The 14,231-nt window shown below is 39.5% G+C and overlaps 3 protein-coding genes across 4 annotated transcripts; 1 reads left to right on the forward strand and 2 right to left on the reverse strand.

The window, feature by feature from the left end:
- Positions 1 to 922: 922 nt before the first annotated feature.
- Positions 923 to 7,088, reverse strand: LOC111800824 (actin-related protein 8-like). Of its 2 annotated transcripts, none has more exons than XM_023684692.1 (12): positions 6,525 to 7,088; positions 6,278 to 6,363; positions 5,053 to 5,123; positions 4,857 to 4,924; positions 4,714 to 4,775; positions 4,540 to 4,637; positions 4,217 to 4,298; positions 3,234 to 3,376; positions 2,789 to 2,937; positions 2,412 to 2,545; positions 2,178 to 2,296; positions 923 to 1,271 (listed from the first exon to the last, which is right to left on the reverse strand). In XM_023684692.1, the coding sequence occupies exons 1-12, from the start codon at positions 6,842 to 6,844 to the stop codon at positions 1,197 to 1,199; spliced, it is 1,407 nt and encodes a 468-aa protein (XP_023540460.1). In that variant the 5' UTR covers positions 6,845 to 7,088; the 3' UTR covers positions 923 to 1,196. The 2 variants fall into 2 exon arrangements, with proteins under 2 accessions (XP_023540460.1, XP_023540461.1); XM_023684693.1 differs by having other exon boundaries at positions 1,151 to 1,271; positions 2,178 to 2,292.
- Positions 7,089 to 8,057: 969 nt separating this feature from the next.
- On the forward strand, positions 8,058 to 11,852 carry LOC111800847 (THO complex subunit 3). Its single transcript, XM_023684727.1, has 11 exons — positions 8,058 to 8,217; positions 8,314 to 8,409; positions 9,379 to 9,508; positions 9,595 to 9,686; positions 9,813 to 9,881; positions 10,426 to 10,483; positions 10,588 to 10,687; positions 10,889 to 10,975; positions 11,154 to 11,232; positions 11,355 to 11,487; positions 11,598 to 11,852. Exons 1-11 carry the CDS (start codon positions 8,152 to 8,154, stop codon positions 11,630 to 11,632), a joined length of 945 nt encoding a protein of 314 aa, XP_023540495.1. The 5' UTR covers positions 8,058 to 8,151; the 3' UTR covers positions 11,633 to 11,852.
- A 1,076-nt stretch (positions 11,853 to 12,928) lies between these two features.
- Positions 12,929 to 13,546, reverse strand: LOC111800147. The gene has a single exon (XM_023683736.1). The coding sequence runs from the start codon at positions 13,544 to 13,546 to the stop codon at positions 12,929 to 12,931; it is 618 nt and encodes a 205-aa protein (XP_023539504.1).
- Positions 13,547 to 14,231: the final 685 nt, after the last annotated feature.

Raw genomic sequence — 14,231 nt, forward strand, 5'->3', positions numbered from 1 at the left:
GTGAAACTAAACTTAGGAACGTTCAGTCAAAGTATGTTTAAAAGCAGTCGAATGAAATTGTTTGATGTATGTATGAATAGCACGTACTATATGGCTTTAATTACGATTTGAACTTTCATTTACGTTTGATTATGACTATGTTTATCCCCAGTAAGACGTCATGATGTAGTATGTGTGATGAACATTAACGAAATACCATGAATATGTAAGTATTTCTCGTAAGGAATCATGATAGAATTTCACGCATGTTATACGTCATATAATCATGGATTCCTTGAATATGGTTCGCATTCAACACTAGCTCTCATAGTCAAGCTTGGGAGTACGTTAACAAGTTCACACCTAGTGGTCTCACGCGCGTTAGGAATACGTTAACAAGTTCACACCTAGTGGTTTCATGCGCATCTAGCGCATCTAGCGCATCTAGAAGTTCGTTAACAAGCTCACCTAGTGGTCTCAGAGTCAAGCTTAAGCGTACATTAACAAGTTCACACCTAGTGGTTTCATGCACGTCTAGAAGTACGTTAACAAGCTCACACCTAGTGGTTTCATGCACGCCCACAAGTACGTTAACAACTCACACCTAATTGTTTCATGCGCACCCACATGTAAACCGTACGTAGAGAAGTACTATGCATTCAATTTCTTTTCCTACTCCTGGAAAAATATTCACCTAAACCCACTTATCAAATCTCGTCATTAACTTTAGAGGATCAGTGATCCTCGACAGTCGATTGATCGTGGTTGATCTTGGATTGAGGAGAGTAACCCGAGACAAGTCCAAACTTACGCTTAATAAGTTCAATCACGAACTTTAGTTCGTGTATTTGAATCATTCATAATAAAGTCATATGATTGATTAAAAAAAATGTAAATTTTTCTTTTTCACTATTATTTTACAATACAAGAGAAAAGATATGAATAAAAAGAAGATGAATGATACAAGTGATGAAGAATGTCTATATAATGTTTATTTTGAAGCTATCCTTTTGGTATCGTCACGTAAACTAAGCGATATTTTATTATACTCCTAGTTCGTATTTAATTTATTAGCATAATATATTTCAGGTATTGACGAAGTAATTTATATTCAAGGATGCTACCTTTTTTATTTTTGAGATATCTCGAGCAAGCTCAAGACTCGAATGATGGCATCTACGTTCAATATCGAACAACCAAGCCGAGATGAAGAGTAATCACCAGATGAGGTTGAGTTTGGACTTTCGAAATTGCTTCTTGGTAATGCACCAATGATCGGGGAAGGTACTTAGCTGTGTAACAACATGAACCGTTAATAATCTTATAAAAACAGGGTTAAAACATCATTTTTGTTAAGCTCTTCGCCCTTATAATTCTCTTTTTACAATATATTTTGTTCATCATCATGAGCAAAATACAGCACACAGTGAAATGTGTGTGAAATTCGGATGTGAAAATCTCTCCCTAGTAGACACGTATAAAAATCGTGAAGTCGAAGGCTAAAGCGGACAATATCTGCTAACGGTGGACTTGGGCTGTTACAAACGGTATAGAGCTAGACACCAGGTGGTGTGCCAACAAGGACGTTGGACCCCAAGAGGGTGGATTGTGAGATCTCACATCAGTTCGAGAGTGGAATGGAGTATTCCTTATAAGGGTGGGTATGGAAACCTCTCCTAGTAAGACGCATTTTAAAACCGTGAGGCCGAGGGCCAAAGAGGATAATATTTGCTAGTAATGGGCTTGAGCTATTACAATGGTATCAGAGCTAGACACTACCGCCCACGAGGATGTTGGACCCGGAGATTCCACATCAGTTGGAGAGGGAAATGAAGTATTCCTTACCGGGGAGAGGATTATCGTGAAGTCGATGGCCACGACGGACAATGTTTCATAACTATTTTAAGAGGTTTTCTCCAATTCCCTCTAGTTTGGTTGAATGAGTGTCCTACACTTCTATAACGACCAAAGCTTGTATCCCATCTCGATTATGCTTATCGAACAACCATTTGACCATACTACATTTGATTATCAAACTACCGTGGTTTGTGAAGTTGCCATAGATTCGTGAATAGTGATTTGAAGTAGAAAACGATCGAAACGTTTTCAGAGACATAAACAAGCAGTCTTCGGAAAGAAAAACGGGAAACGACCTTCAAAGATTCTTCGTAATGAAAAAACGAGACCGATAAACTTACATTGCTAATAAGCCTCGCTCCAAACCAAGCTGTGTCTGCACCATATGGTGGAGGAATGACTCTGAGACCATTGGATATGGATGAAGGAAGAAGCCCATACAGTTCCTTCTGCAACCTTTCTGAACCAGAACAGTTGTATGACATGTAGGAGAGTTAGTTCAGAGACACTTTTAAAAGTTCGGAGACGATGATGAAAAATAAGACACGTAGCTAATAGAGTCGGCCCATTCGAACCTGCGAGTCCTGGAAGACAAGCACTGCCGCCCGACAAAACCACAGTCTTGAACCATGAATCATCACATGTTAGTTCTGCAGCATGGCAATGGTCCACACAAAGTGCCACAGCCTCGTGCAGCCCCATTGCTCGCCTGACACGAACGAATAACATATCAGTGTTTCGAACGAAAATGTTTTGGGTTAAAGATCTGCTAAAATTTCGTTAACTAAATTCGAGCGTTTAAATGTGTAATCTTTTTAAAGAAAATGGCGTCCAATGCCGTTGAACGATTGTGGACTTTTCAAGTAAAAAAGTCGCAAACGGATAGGTACAAAAGTAAAAAAACACAACATTTAACAAAGAATGTTGTCTAAAAGGCTGAGGTCGGACTTACACTCCTGCCATACTCGGTCGAAATAAGAGCTCTCCGGTTTGAAACCGCTCTTTGGAAAGAGTAAACCAACCTTCCCCATTAGCTTCATAGGATGCTCGAGTATCTTTAGAGAACTCGGCTTCGTAGTCTTGAGCAACATAACACAGATTCTGCGTTAAAAATTAACGAACATTAGATACCATCCTCGTGCCTTTGCCCGTGATCTCTCACTCCATATTCCCATATTTTTTCTTTAAAAGAATGATGTGATGCAACGTATAATCGAACACTTAGAAAGGATATATTTCGTAGACACGAACAATGTTCCCATCGGGATACGTTTTCTAGCTTAAAATCCTATTTTAACTACTCTCATGTCCCATTGGAGATGTTTTTTGTACATCTATTTCGTGAAAATTGAAATGGTTAATCGACATAAATCTCAGAAACGAAAGCTTTAACGTACCTCTTTCAATGCTCGAACGGTGTACATTGATTCGAAACGTATATTATTCTGTTGCATCAGCTCTCGAAGGTGGCCTGTAAGCTTTAAAGCTCCAAGTCCCACGACTTCGACCCCAACTTTCCGCATTACTTTTCCATGTAAAACTACAAAAGTTTACGAAAAGAATAAGAAAACATGAAAATTTTGTTTCGATGCAGCAGGTCGATTAGTTGCATAATTTATCAGAAAGTAAAAATTCCTAAAACTAGTTTTCCGTTCGTTTCTTGAGGCTCGGTCCAGTTAGTATCATAAGGCGTTTCCCGATTCAGACAACAATGATGTGCTTCAGCTGCCTATTGGTGCTCTTCAACCTCACTCTTTTCCTCTCTGTCCGTTAACCTCGCTGCCCACACACCCACAACACCATCATCCTCGTTCTTCGTTTTCACGTCGCCAGTGGCTTACCCTGTCGCCGACAAGCTTCCACGATGTCTCCTTCGTCTCCGACAGGCTCCAGTCCACACAATTTCCTCTCTGTTTTAACGACCCATGTGTGTGATCCCAACATTTCCTTTAGCCGTTCCACCTTCCAGTCAGCATACAAACAAGCCAATACGCCAGCGCTTTTTTGGACAAAGCAACGGCACAAGCGGTTTCGTTCCTTGCAATAGCATGGCCTAATCTACAAGCCAACAACATCCCAGTTGTGGCGGCGGTTTTAGTTGGGTAGATCCAAGAGCTGGTTTTCGCACACTCGGTCTTTTTAGTTCCTTATTAATTTAGGGACGTCATAATGATATGACGTTTTTCTTTCTACAAGAAACTTAGTCAATATATTCAACAAAAAAGGAAGGAATAGCCTCGAGGCCTTAGTGACGAGAAGTCCCTAAGCCTACAAAGAGGGGTTCGAATATATGTGAGCCATTAAGATTAGCTTCTTCAAACCGCTTGATTAATACACGTTAGCTTAAAGTTGAAAGATCATAAAAAATACGTTAGCTTACTTGGGACGATTGAAGTAACCTGGAACCCGATATTAACAACAATTCCCGACGTTCTTCTTGCAGCATACAAAGCTAGTGTTGCCTACACATGAAAAAGTAGAAAGTGCATGTAATTATAGACAATGACAGTGACGAAAGTTCTCGATCTCTTTCCTTCAAACCTAAGCAACCCACTAGGGAGACGGAGTGGAGAACGAAAGAAAAGTACATATAAATAGATATAAAGGACTTCTTATATTGACTTGTACTCATAACAGTCGTTAAAAAAGCGAAAAGGCGAGAAGGAAAAGAGTAAAGAAAAGGATATATCCGAAGCAAAAAACCTGATTAACGGCACAAACAGAAGGGACGTTCATGTCAAATAACACTGAATGGATGGCCTCTTTGAGCTGCTGTCTTGAAGCTTTGGCAGATTCGGTATCTGAAGAAGAAAAGAATCATGGACGTGTATCTCGAAAAGCACCATAACAATTGCTTAGTTAGAATAAGAAGCTGACCGTCATAATGGCAGAGAGGCACCGACACTACGACTGGATGGAGAGACGTTTTAACTCGCATCCTAAGATTAGATGCAACGGGCGTTCAGTGAGAGGGAGTGTGTAAATTATTAGCTAAAGAAAAGAAAAAGAGAAGGACAGGCCTGCCGTAAATAGTAGCAAAAAAGTGTCGAAGTCGAGAATACAAGGGAGATTCGATGTTCCCAAATTCCTGTAGACAAAACAAAAGATTCCAATGATGATTGGACTTAATAGAAGGCTAGCAATTAAACATGTTTAGCAGCTATGGGCGATATTCGAAATGGTCGGGCTTTGAAATAAACAAGACCGACGACATACCAAAAATGTTGCAGAACGCCCCGAGGGACAATCGTATTTGCTCCAACCGAACTTGCAATAGCCAGAGCCACCTTCTCAAGAACAAACACGAGATAGTAAGAGTGGCTTAACATCCAATTCTACAACTTCAAAATTTGAAGAGGACATCAAGAAGACGTCAACCTTTACGAACAATTAGTGTATGTTCGTATGTTTATCTTACAGTAATAGTATGTTGGAGAAATCTTTGATTAAGGCTATGTGGAAGGCAACATATCCATAGAAATCACGTTTTTCTTTTTTTTGCTAACAGATATTGTCATGTTTGGGCTTTCCCTTTCGGGCTTTTCCTCAAGGTTTTTAAAACACGTCAGGAAGAGGTTTCCAGAGCCTTATAAAGAATGCTTCATTCCCCTCTCCAACCGATATGGGATCTCACAATCCACCCCCTTTAAGGCCCAGCATCCTTGCTGGCACTTTTTCCCCTCTCCAACCGACGTGGGATCTCACAATCCACCCCCTTCAGGGCTAGCGTTGCTGGCACTCTTTCCTCTCTCCAACCGATGTGGGATCTCACAATCTACCCCCTTCAGGGCCTAGCGTCGCTGGCACTCGTTCCTCTCTCCAACCGATGTGGGATCTCAGAATTCACCCCCTTTGAGGCCCAGCATTCTCGTTGGCACTCGTTCCCCTCGGTCCCCTCTCCAACCGTGGTGGGATCTCATAATCCACCCCCTTCAGGGCCCAGCATCCTCGCTGGCACTCGTTCCCCTCTCCAATCGATGTGGGATCTCACAATCCACCCCCTTCAGGGCCCAGTGTCATCGCTAGAACTCATTCCTTTCTCCCATCGAGGTGGGATACATTGATCTCACAATCCACCCCCTTCAAGACTAGCATCCTCGCTGGCACTCGTTTCCCTCTCCAATCAATGTGGGACCTCACAATCCACCCCATTCAGGGCTCAGCGTCCTCGTTGGCACTCGTTCCCCTCTCCAATCGATGTGGGATCTCACAATTCGCCCCCTTCAGGGCCCAACATCCTCGCTGGCCCTCGTTCCCCCCTCCAACCAATGTTGGATCTCACAATCCACCCCCTTTAAGGCCCAACGTCCTGACTGACACTCATTCCCCCTCTCATCAATATGAGATCTCACAATATCATGAAAATAAACCGAACTTTCTTAAGAAAACGAATCAATTACGGTGCACTATAATAAACCCATCTGAAGAACAGAAAACTCACCATCAATTATAACAGAGCCCGGTACCGCAACCCGTTTGCTATATACTTCCATGAATGACAATGGCATCACCTGACTAGAGAATGATCTGCAAACACAAACACATGGTGACACCTTCTAATAACACACCACAACAACCAACATTACATTCATTTTCCCAGTAGAATCATACTCATAATCATAAAAAACAAGGTAATTACACCAAGAACAACCACAAGACACAAGGGGAGAAGAGATATCCAAACTTACTCAAGAGGGTACCCCAAAGCCAACTTAGTTTCTCCAAACAAAATAGAATCCCAAGGCTCCACCAACTGGTTTTGAAGGAAAAAAACCCAAAGCCCATTATCAGAAACAAGAGATCTCCAAGACTTACAAAGCATACCCATCTTTGCCGCGCTTTTGGGGCCACTTAATTTAAGTATGTTCATCAGAATATCCATCGGAATCCGATCGAATTCACCCAACGACGACTCATCAAATCCCCGATGATCACTAGACGACATCTCCAAGCTCAATACGGAGCGGGTGGACACCGATTCCCATACTTTCTTCAGCAACGTAGCCATCGGCAAATTGAAAAATAAGAACAAATTTGGAGTCTATGCTAAAGGCAGTGAAGAGGGTTGAGAGCCAAATTCGTCAAATTATGATATTCCATTGCATAAATGGGGGAAATGATTTGGGGGTTTCGGGTATTTGGATGGGATTGATACTTAGCTCAATCGGCCAGAGATGACTTCGGATGTGGGCGGTGGCGGTGGCGGTGGCGGAGGCGTCGGTTGACACGTGAGAAGTGAACGCCACCAGATGAGAAACCTTGACAGATAAATGGCCTTTTGCAGATTATTGTATATTATATTCCCAATCTTTTGGAGAAAATCGGAGCAATGCAAGACATGATCCACGTGTATTCAATTTTTTTTTTTTTTTTTAAATTTAAAATTTATAATTAAAAGTTTAAAAACTTATTAGACATTTTTTTTAATTCATAATTTTTTTTTGACTCTAACCATCGAAATTTTAATTTAATTTTAAAAATTACCATTTGTCTTAAAATGTTTATTTTGTTTATTTATTATTTATTTTAATATATTTTTATATTTGGTCGCAAAAATAAAGATAAAATCGATGAGATTAAGCTATCTGACTATTCGCAAGAACACCACTCGTAATTCATCAAGCATGATCATACTTAGAAGAACCTCATCGTAGTAAAAAGATCGAGTTTTTTTAGAAGGGGGTCGAGCCTAATAACCTTGTCTTCTTCCTTTAACGAACGACAAATTGACATCGTAGTTTATAATACCGCTATTGCATTCCTATGCAGCTTTATCTTTACATTTGCATACACTTTTCACAGTGTTTCATTTGAACGCTCTTGAATTTGTCTTGTTATATTATTTCATTTGATTATTCCTTCAACTTTTAATATATGAACATGTTTTTTCACGGTTTTTTGAAAAAAAAAATCCCGTCAATGTACTTTGGAACACTCAAAAATACTACTTGGCTTGTTTTTGGTGTATACTCGTGCTCAACGTCAGCACGTGCTAACCTAATTTACTCAACTTCCAAATCAATTATTTCATTTCGTTCTTTACTGATCAAACGCAATTACTGACGTCTATTTTTTATGTTACGAGCATTACACGTCTATAACTTTCGATTGAAATTTATAGAAGAAATGATCGGATAAATTTTTTTTAATTGATATAATTATTTATGATTTCTTAAGAGTTCTAATTATTATTTTTTTAATATTAAAATTGAGTATTGAATTCTTGAATTAATCCCCCAAATAAAAAGTGGATGTTCGCATGGAACAAAAATCCCTATAATCGCCGGATTGGAACTCGTTGAATTCCAGGCGGACATGGAGGAATCGACGCCGGCTTTTAAGAATCTTTACAGCAGAGAGTATCAAGGTCACAAGAAGAAGGTTTTTATCAAATCGCTTCCTTCGTGCTGTTGTTCTCTGTGGCGATTTCATTTTTCGTTTTGATCTTAAATTCATCTTTTCTTGTAACTGCGAAAGGTACATTCTGTGGCATGGAATTGCACTGGTATGAAGCTTGCTTCCGGTTCTGTCGATCAAACTGCTCGAGTTTGGCATATTGAGCCTCATGGACATGTATGCCTTCTATCACACTTGTTTTTTTTTTTTGTTCTAGGGTCTTCCCAATTCATTGTTTCTGTTGTGGACTCTTGAATCTTGTTCTCAAATTGATTGAATAGGGTTTTTTTTTTTCCTTCCTTTTTTTGTTTTGGGTACTGTAAGTAGTTGATTCGAGTTGATTCGAGCTTAAGTGTTATATTGAATTCTTCTATTCTGTTCTCCTTATGGGTTTTCTTTTCCTACGCCTGATATGATAACATATACACATTTATCTGTTTCCCAGGTAATGTTTTGGAGTTTCTACTACCTAGCACGAATGCTAACATTTCCTATCTCTTGCTCAACTTTTCTAGGCTGATAAAGTTTAGCTGCATTTCCTATAGTTGATTATGTGAATGAAGTTATGGAAAGAACATTAATATTTGTATATATTTGTGTGTATATAGATATATGCACATAAACTGGGTATGTGAGCTCCATGCTCATGGCCTACCTTCGAGGTTTTGCCCACTACAAGGCCAATTTCGAGGGATAACAAGATATTTAGTTATTAAGGAAATAGAATAAGCTAATGATCTTCATGGAACGGGATATGTTCTATATGTTGTTCGACCGTATCCTTGAGTTCTATAAAAAGGAGAGAGAATGATCCTTCTTGGCTCCGAATTGTATTAGTAGACTAGTTAAGTTTGGGAAAGCTTCGATAGTAATTGTATTAGTAGACTAATTAGTGTTTCATAAGCTCTTTCATTTTCCTTATTTTTAAGTTCTGGAAAAAGCGGAGTGCAATTTGCTTAGTTCTCTCGTCGTGTATACTCGTGAGAGTGTGTTGCGTTTGCTACCTCCCAAGACCTGTTTTGAATGAATTCTATGATTTTGCTATGGTGCTGTTCCACCACAGGGTTTAGTGTTGTCTTGTTTGTATCTATTTACTTTCAACCCTGAACAAATCATTTCAATCATGTCAGATGATGTTTGCTTCAGGGTAAGGTTAAGGATGTCGAGTTGAAAGGGCATACTGATAGTGTAGATCAGCTATGTTGGGATCCTAAACATTCTGATCTTATAGCAACCGCCTCTGGTGACAAGACTGTTCGACTATGGGATGCTCGTAGTAAGTGTTTGAAACTGAGATTTGTGAAGTAACTGATGTAATTGATGTTTAGAATATGGCTCATAATTTCTGATTCTGTTCCATAGATGGGAAATGCTCACAGCAAGCTGAGCTGAGTGGGGAGAATATAAACATCACCTACAAGCCTGATGGGACGCACATAGCTGTTGGGAATAGGGTATGTTCTAGAGTGAAATTTGTGCATCATAAAACCAATTTAGATTTGTTATTGCTTTAATGTACACTGCAAGGTGTTTATATCCCTGTGCAACTACTTGACTAATTTAGATTTGTCATTTTGCAGGATGATGAACTCACTATACTGGATGTTAGGAAGTTTAAGCCAGTTCACAAGCGCAAGTTCAATTACGAGGTAACGTTTATGTTACAATCAACAACAATGACTCGAGCATTGGTCATTTATGACAACTTAAAAAGAGGATTGTGTATTAAGAAATTGAACAAATCACAACAGGACATAATAGCATGCATATGACTGCTTTGACATGTTGATGATCGTCTTCTTACCTTTAAAATTGTAAGTCCAATTGTATTAGAGGCTGTTTTTGCTCTGTTCTTGTAATAGTGTGATGTAATATGGACCATTTGTCGGGTTAATTAGTAACTAGTACAGGTGGGAATTTATAGTAGTATATGCCAAGTCTTATGTGAAGGGAGAAGACGTGCCTAGCTTGAGTTTGATATCCTAGTGCGTATAGGGAGCTTTCTAAATAACCCTTAAGCTTTCTCAATACTCTTGAAATGTAGTAGATTCTAATTATATCAACCCTTTCGTATCTACCGCCTTTCTTTCCAGTTTCAGTTCGTTTTTTTTTTCCTTCTCTTTTGCTATTGGCAGACATGTTTGTTTTACTTTGATTATCTATATTGACATAATTTTCTATTATCTTTTCCAGGTGAACGAAATTGCTTGGAACATGACTGGGGAAATGTTTTTCCTGACAACTGGAAATGGTGATGATCTGCAGCTATGACCCTTTCTTTTCATGCCACGACTGAGGAGATTTTGTTAATTTCACTCTATTGAATAAATTTTCATGTCTACTTCTTGTGCTCAGGTACCGTTGAAGTACTAGCATACCCGTCACTTCGACCTATTGAAACTCTTATGGCTCACACAGCTGGTTGTTACTGCATCGCAATTGACCCGGTTGGAGGGTGAGATTCAAAGTTGACCTTAAGCGTATCTTCCACGATAAAAGAACTGTGTACAACTTTCACATGCAATATGCAGTCATGATTTCTTCTATTAGAAAGATCGTCGGTTTCATTCTTTCAATTGCTTGTTTCGATCGTTTAGAAAATTGCTTCTGCAATTAGCCATGGGGAAAGATAAATTAATTCCTTGTTGCATCATAGGTATTTTGCAGTTGGAAGTGCTGATTCATTAGTTAGCCTATGGGATATCTCTCAGATGCTCTGCGTGCGAACATTTACAAAACTCGAGTAAGTTTTTTGTTTGGTTTATACAATGATTTTGTTTTCTTCTTGTCTCAATCCATTTCTATCCTGTCAATCGAAACACATCGGGAGCTTTGTGGCTTGGGTTACGACACTGCATTATGTAGCGACTTTTTTGAACACTGAAGAATGTATTTTCATGTCACTTCTTTTACTTCCTTAGATGGCCTGTCCGAACTATAAGTTTCAACCACACAGGAGAATACATTGCTTCTGCTAGTGAGGACTTGTTCATTGATATAGTAAGCATTCTAGCGCCTCTCCTTTCTTTAAATATCCGTTCTATGAAGGCGTAGAATCCCCCCTTCCTTGAGGATTAGTGGCAAAACTGGTTCATGAAACGGTGTTTTTCTTTTGCGTACAGTCGAGTGTTCAATCGGGACGAACGGTTCATCAGATTCCTTGTCGGGCTGCTATGAATAGTGTGGAGTGGAATCCAAAGCACAATTTGCTTGCATATGCTGGGGATGACAAGAATAAGTACCAGGCTGATGAAGGCAAGTTATCTATGCGTCGATATACCCCACTGATCTTTTTAATTCAATGCATTCCTCCTAGGTTTTAGTTTCAAGACTTCACAAGTGTTATCTTTATTTTGTTATTGCAGGTATTTTTAGGATCTTTGGGTTTGAAAGTGCATGAGAAATGGATCGACTAAGATTCTCCATAGAATTCTACCATGGATCAACTTATCTTTATTTCCTTCTTTTCTGGTTAGTATTAGTATTGAATTCCATTTGTATGCTATGTTACTCAGGATTTTCCTTCTTTTCGCTTGGAAGGTTCAAAGTACTTTTGTTTTTGTGATCTGAAAAACAATCATTTGAGCTAGCGATGAAAGGTTCAAAGTACTTTTGTGATCTGAAAATGATGCTTACTTGCATTGGGGTCTTTTATCTACCTTATTATTATTGATTGGAGATTGACTCTAGATGAGATCCCACGTCGGTTGGAGAGGGGAACGAAACATTCTTTAGAAGGATGTGGAAACCTTTACCTAATAGACACGTTTTATAAACGTTTGAAAGGGAAAGCTCAAAGAGGACAATTGCTAGTGGTGGGTTTGAGTTGTTACAAATGGTATCAGAGCCAGACATCAGGCGGTGTGCCAGCAAAGATGCTGAGCCTTGGGTGGACACTAGGTGGTGTGCCAACAAGGATGCTGAGCCTTGGGTGGACACCGCAAGGATGCTGGGGCTCGTAGGGGGGTGGATTGTGAGATCCCACATCGACTGGAGAGGGGAATGAGTGCTAGCGAGAACACTATGTTCTGAAGGGAGTGAATTGTAAGACCTCACATTGGTTGGAGAATGAAACAAAACATTGTTTATAAGAATAGTGTGGAAAACACTTCCTAGTGTGCGTTTTAAAAACCTTGAGTGAAACTCGAAAAGAAAAGCCCGAAGAAGACAACATTTACTAGCGGTGAGTTTTGACTCTATCTAAACTACATAAAAGAAAGCCTCCTAGGAACATCTATCTTATCCAAGTTCAATAATGTTTGCCATTAATGTGTTTTTTTTTCTACTTTATAAAGCTAGGAATTCAATCTTTATCGAGAGTACGTGCTTAACGCTCAATGTTGACTTTTTATGGTAAAATAAACGGTGTAAATTTGAGAAAAAAAACATCATTAGCAACAAAGTTGCATATGGGCAATTCCAACGATCAAGTGTTAATTTACAACACACTCTTCAGACTCATAATTTGTAATTAACGGTTCTAAGGTATCGAAACTTCTTGTCATCTAAGTTTCAATCCGCACGAAAGGTGTAACGATCTGGGCACTATCTTAGAGAGTGGCCGGGTGAAATAGACATGTCTGTGAGAAGATGCGGACGACCTGCACCTAAACAGAAATACCCCATGAAAGATCTCCCTCCAAGCCGTACATACGACGAGCAACGATTATTATGCAAAAACGGAGCGTTTCCCTTACTAAAAGCCACAAAGAATGAACTTGGAAGCAGCAAAAACAAGGCCTGAAAAGCAAAGAAGAGAAATAGTAATGAAATTCCTTGAGAGGCAAGTAAGAGGCCGCCATTTAATCTCCACACTCGAGCTCTTCATCCTCTTCCCCACACTCTGAGGCTCTTTACACAAATTAAAACAACACCCTTTCATCCTCTCCCTCTGCAACTCCCCTGCTGCCTTCCAATACCCCCACAATTTCACCTGCACCGCCATCACAAACACGACCGACGTCGCCGCCACCGACACCGCCGGACCCCACCATTTGTGACACACATTGGGATTATAGGAAGTGAACATCAGGGTCAGAGACAGGACATTGAAGAGGAAGAAGTAGCAGCAAAGTTGGAAGATTTGTTGCTTGAGACACTCCAATTTGGTCTCTCGTTGACCGATTCGGAGGCCGAACAAATGCTCGTCTCGCTGCCAGAGTTTTAAGAGCAATAGATGGCCTGAGCTTTCTGAAATTTGGCTCAATGGATGCTCTTGGATTACAGAGATCATAAGGTTTTGATTCCGATTTTGGTTATCTTGTTCGTCTAGGATTTCGACTACGTAGGCACCCGAATCTTTGGCTTCGGCCATCAGTGACGATCGGAGAAGTCGAGATTAGGATTTTGTTAGAGCGTTTGAAGGGATGTTCTTGGAGTGAGATTTAAATGGTTTGTTGATGACTGATGAGTGATCTTTGTGATCCCCCAACGGATATATTTCCTCCCATTCCAAAGGTCGAATTTTGTTTTATTTTTCTTTTATGTTTGGGCCTTTGATGTTTCGACCCATCACACCATTCTCTCGATTCAGTGATCACTTCTAATCTTTCTAGAGATGCCTTTGGAACAACTTTCTTGATTACTAATACGACCATATCATCGGTTACTAGCCCCTATAATTCAAATACACATAAATTCTCGGACTCTAAAGTTATTAGGGCCAATTCACTCATTAGTTTGTCAATTAAGATTATATAAATGATTGTCTTAATGAAATATGAGATTCGATTTGTGGGTCCCGGACTTGACGGCTCGGTATTAGAGTCAAAAGTTTGGTCAAGCCATGGCTAGTAAAAGAAAAAAAAAAAAAAATTTAATAATTATTCATAAATAAATAAATAAAAAAGATATTTTATTTCTAAAAGATTTTAGACTTCAAAATTCCCTCCCTTCAAGCCTTTTGAATAGCCCACCTTCCTACTCTTTCTCTCCCTCTAACTTCAACATTTTCATTATCCCCATTTTACCCCTCTAATTTAAACTTAATTTTTTTATTT

Source organism: Cucurbita pepo, chromosome LG08 (assembly GCF_002806865.2).
Source record: "Cucurbita pepo subsp. pepo cultivar mu-cu-16 chromosome LG08, ASM280686v2, whole genome shotgun sequence".
Lineage (NCBI taxonomy): Eukaryota > Viridiplantae > Streptophyta > Magnoliopsida > Cucurbitales > Cucurbitaceae > Cucurbita > Cucurbita pepo.

Bases quoted from the DNA above. Each gene is read 5' to 3' on its own strand.
- LOC111800824 (XM_023684692.1), bottom strand. From the start codon at position 6,844: ATGGCTACGTTGCTGAAGAAAGTATGGGAATCGGTGTCCACCCGCTCC. The intron at 4,776-4,856 runs GCCTGTCCTTCT...ATCTAATCTTAG, and splicing joins TTTGCTACTATTTACGGCAG to GATGCGAGTTAAAACGTCTC. The intron at 4,638-4,713 runs GTCAGCTTCTTA...TTTCTTCTTCAG, and splicing joins GCCTCTCTGCCATTATGACG to ATACCGAATCTGCCAAAGCT.
- LOC111800147 (XM_023683736.1), bottom strand. From the start codon at position 13,546: ATGGCCGAAGCCAAAGATTCGGGTGCCTACGTAGTCGAAATCCTAGAC.
- LOC111800847 (XM_023684727.1), top strand. From the start codon at position 8,152: ATGGAGGAATCGACGCCGGCTTTTAAGAATCTTTACAGCAGAGAGTAT. The intron at 10,484-10,587 runs GTGATGATCTGC...TCTTGTGCTCAG, and splicing joins TTTCCTGACAACTGGAAATG to GTACCGTTGAAGTACTAGCA. The intron at 10,976-11,153 runs GTAAGTTTTTTG...TTACTTCCTTAG, and splicing joins CGAACATTTACAAAACTCGA to ATGGCCTGTCCGAACTATAA.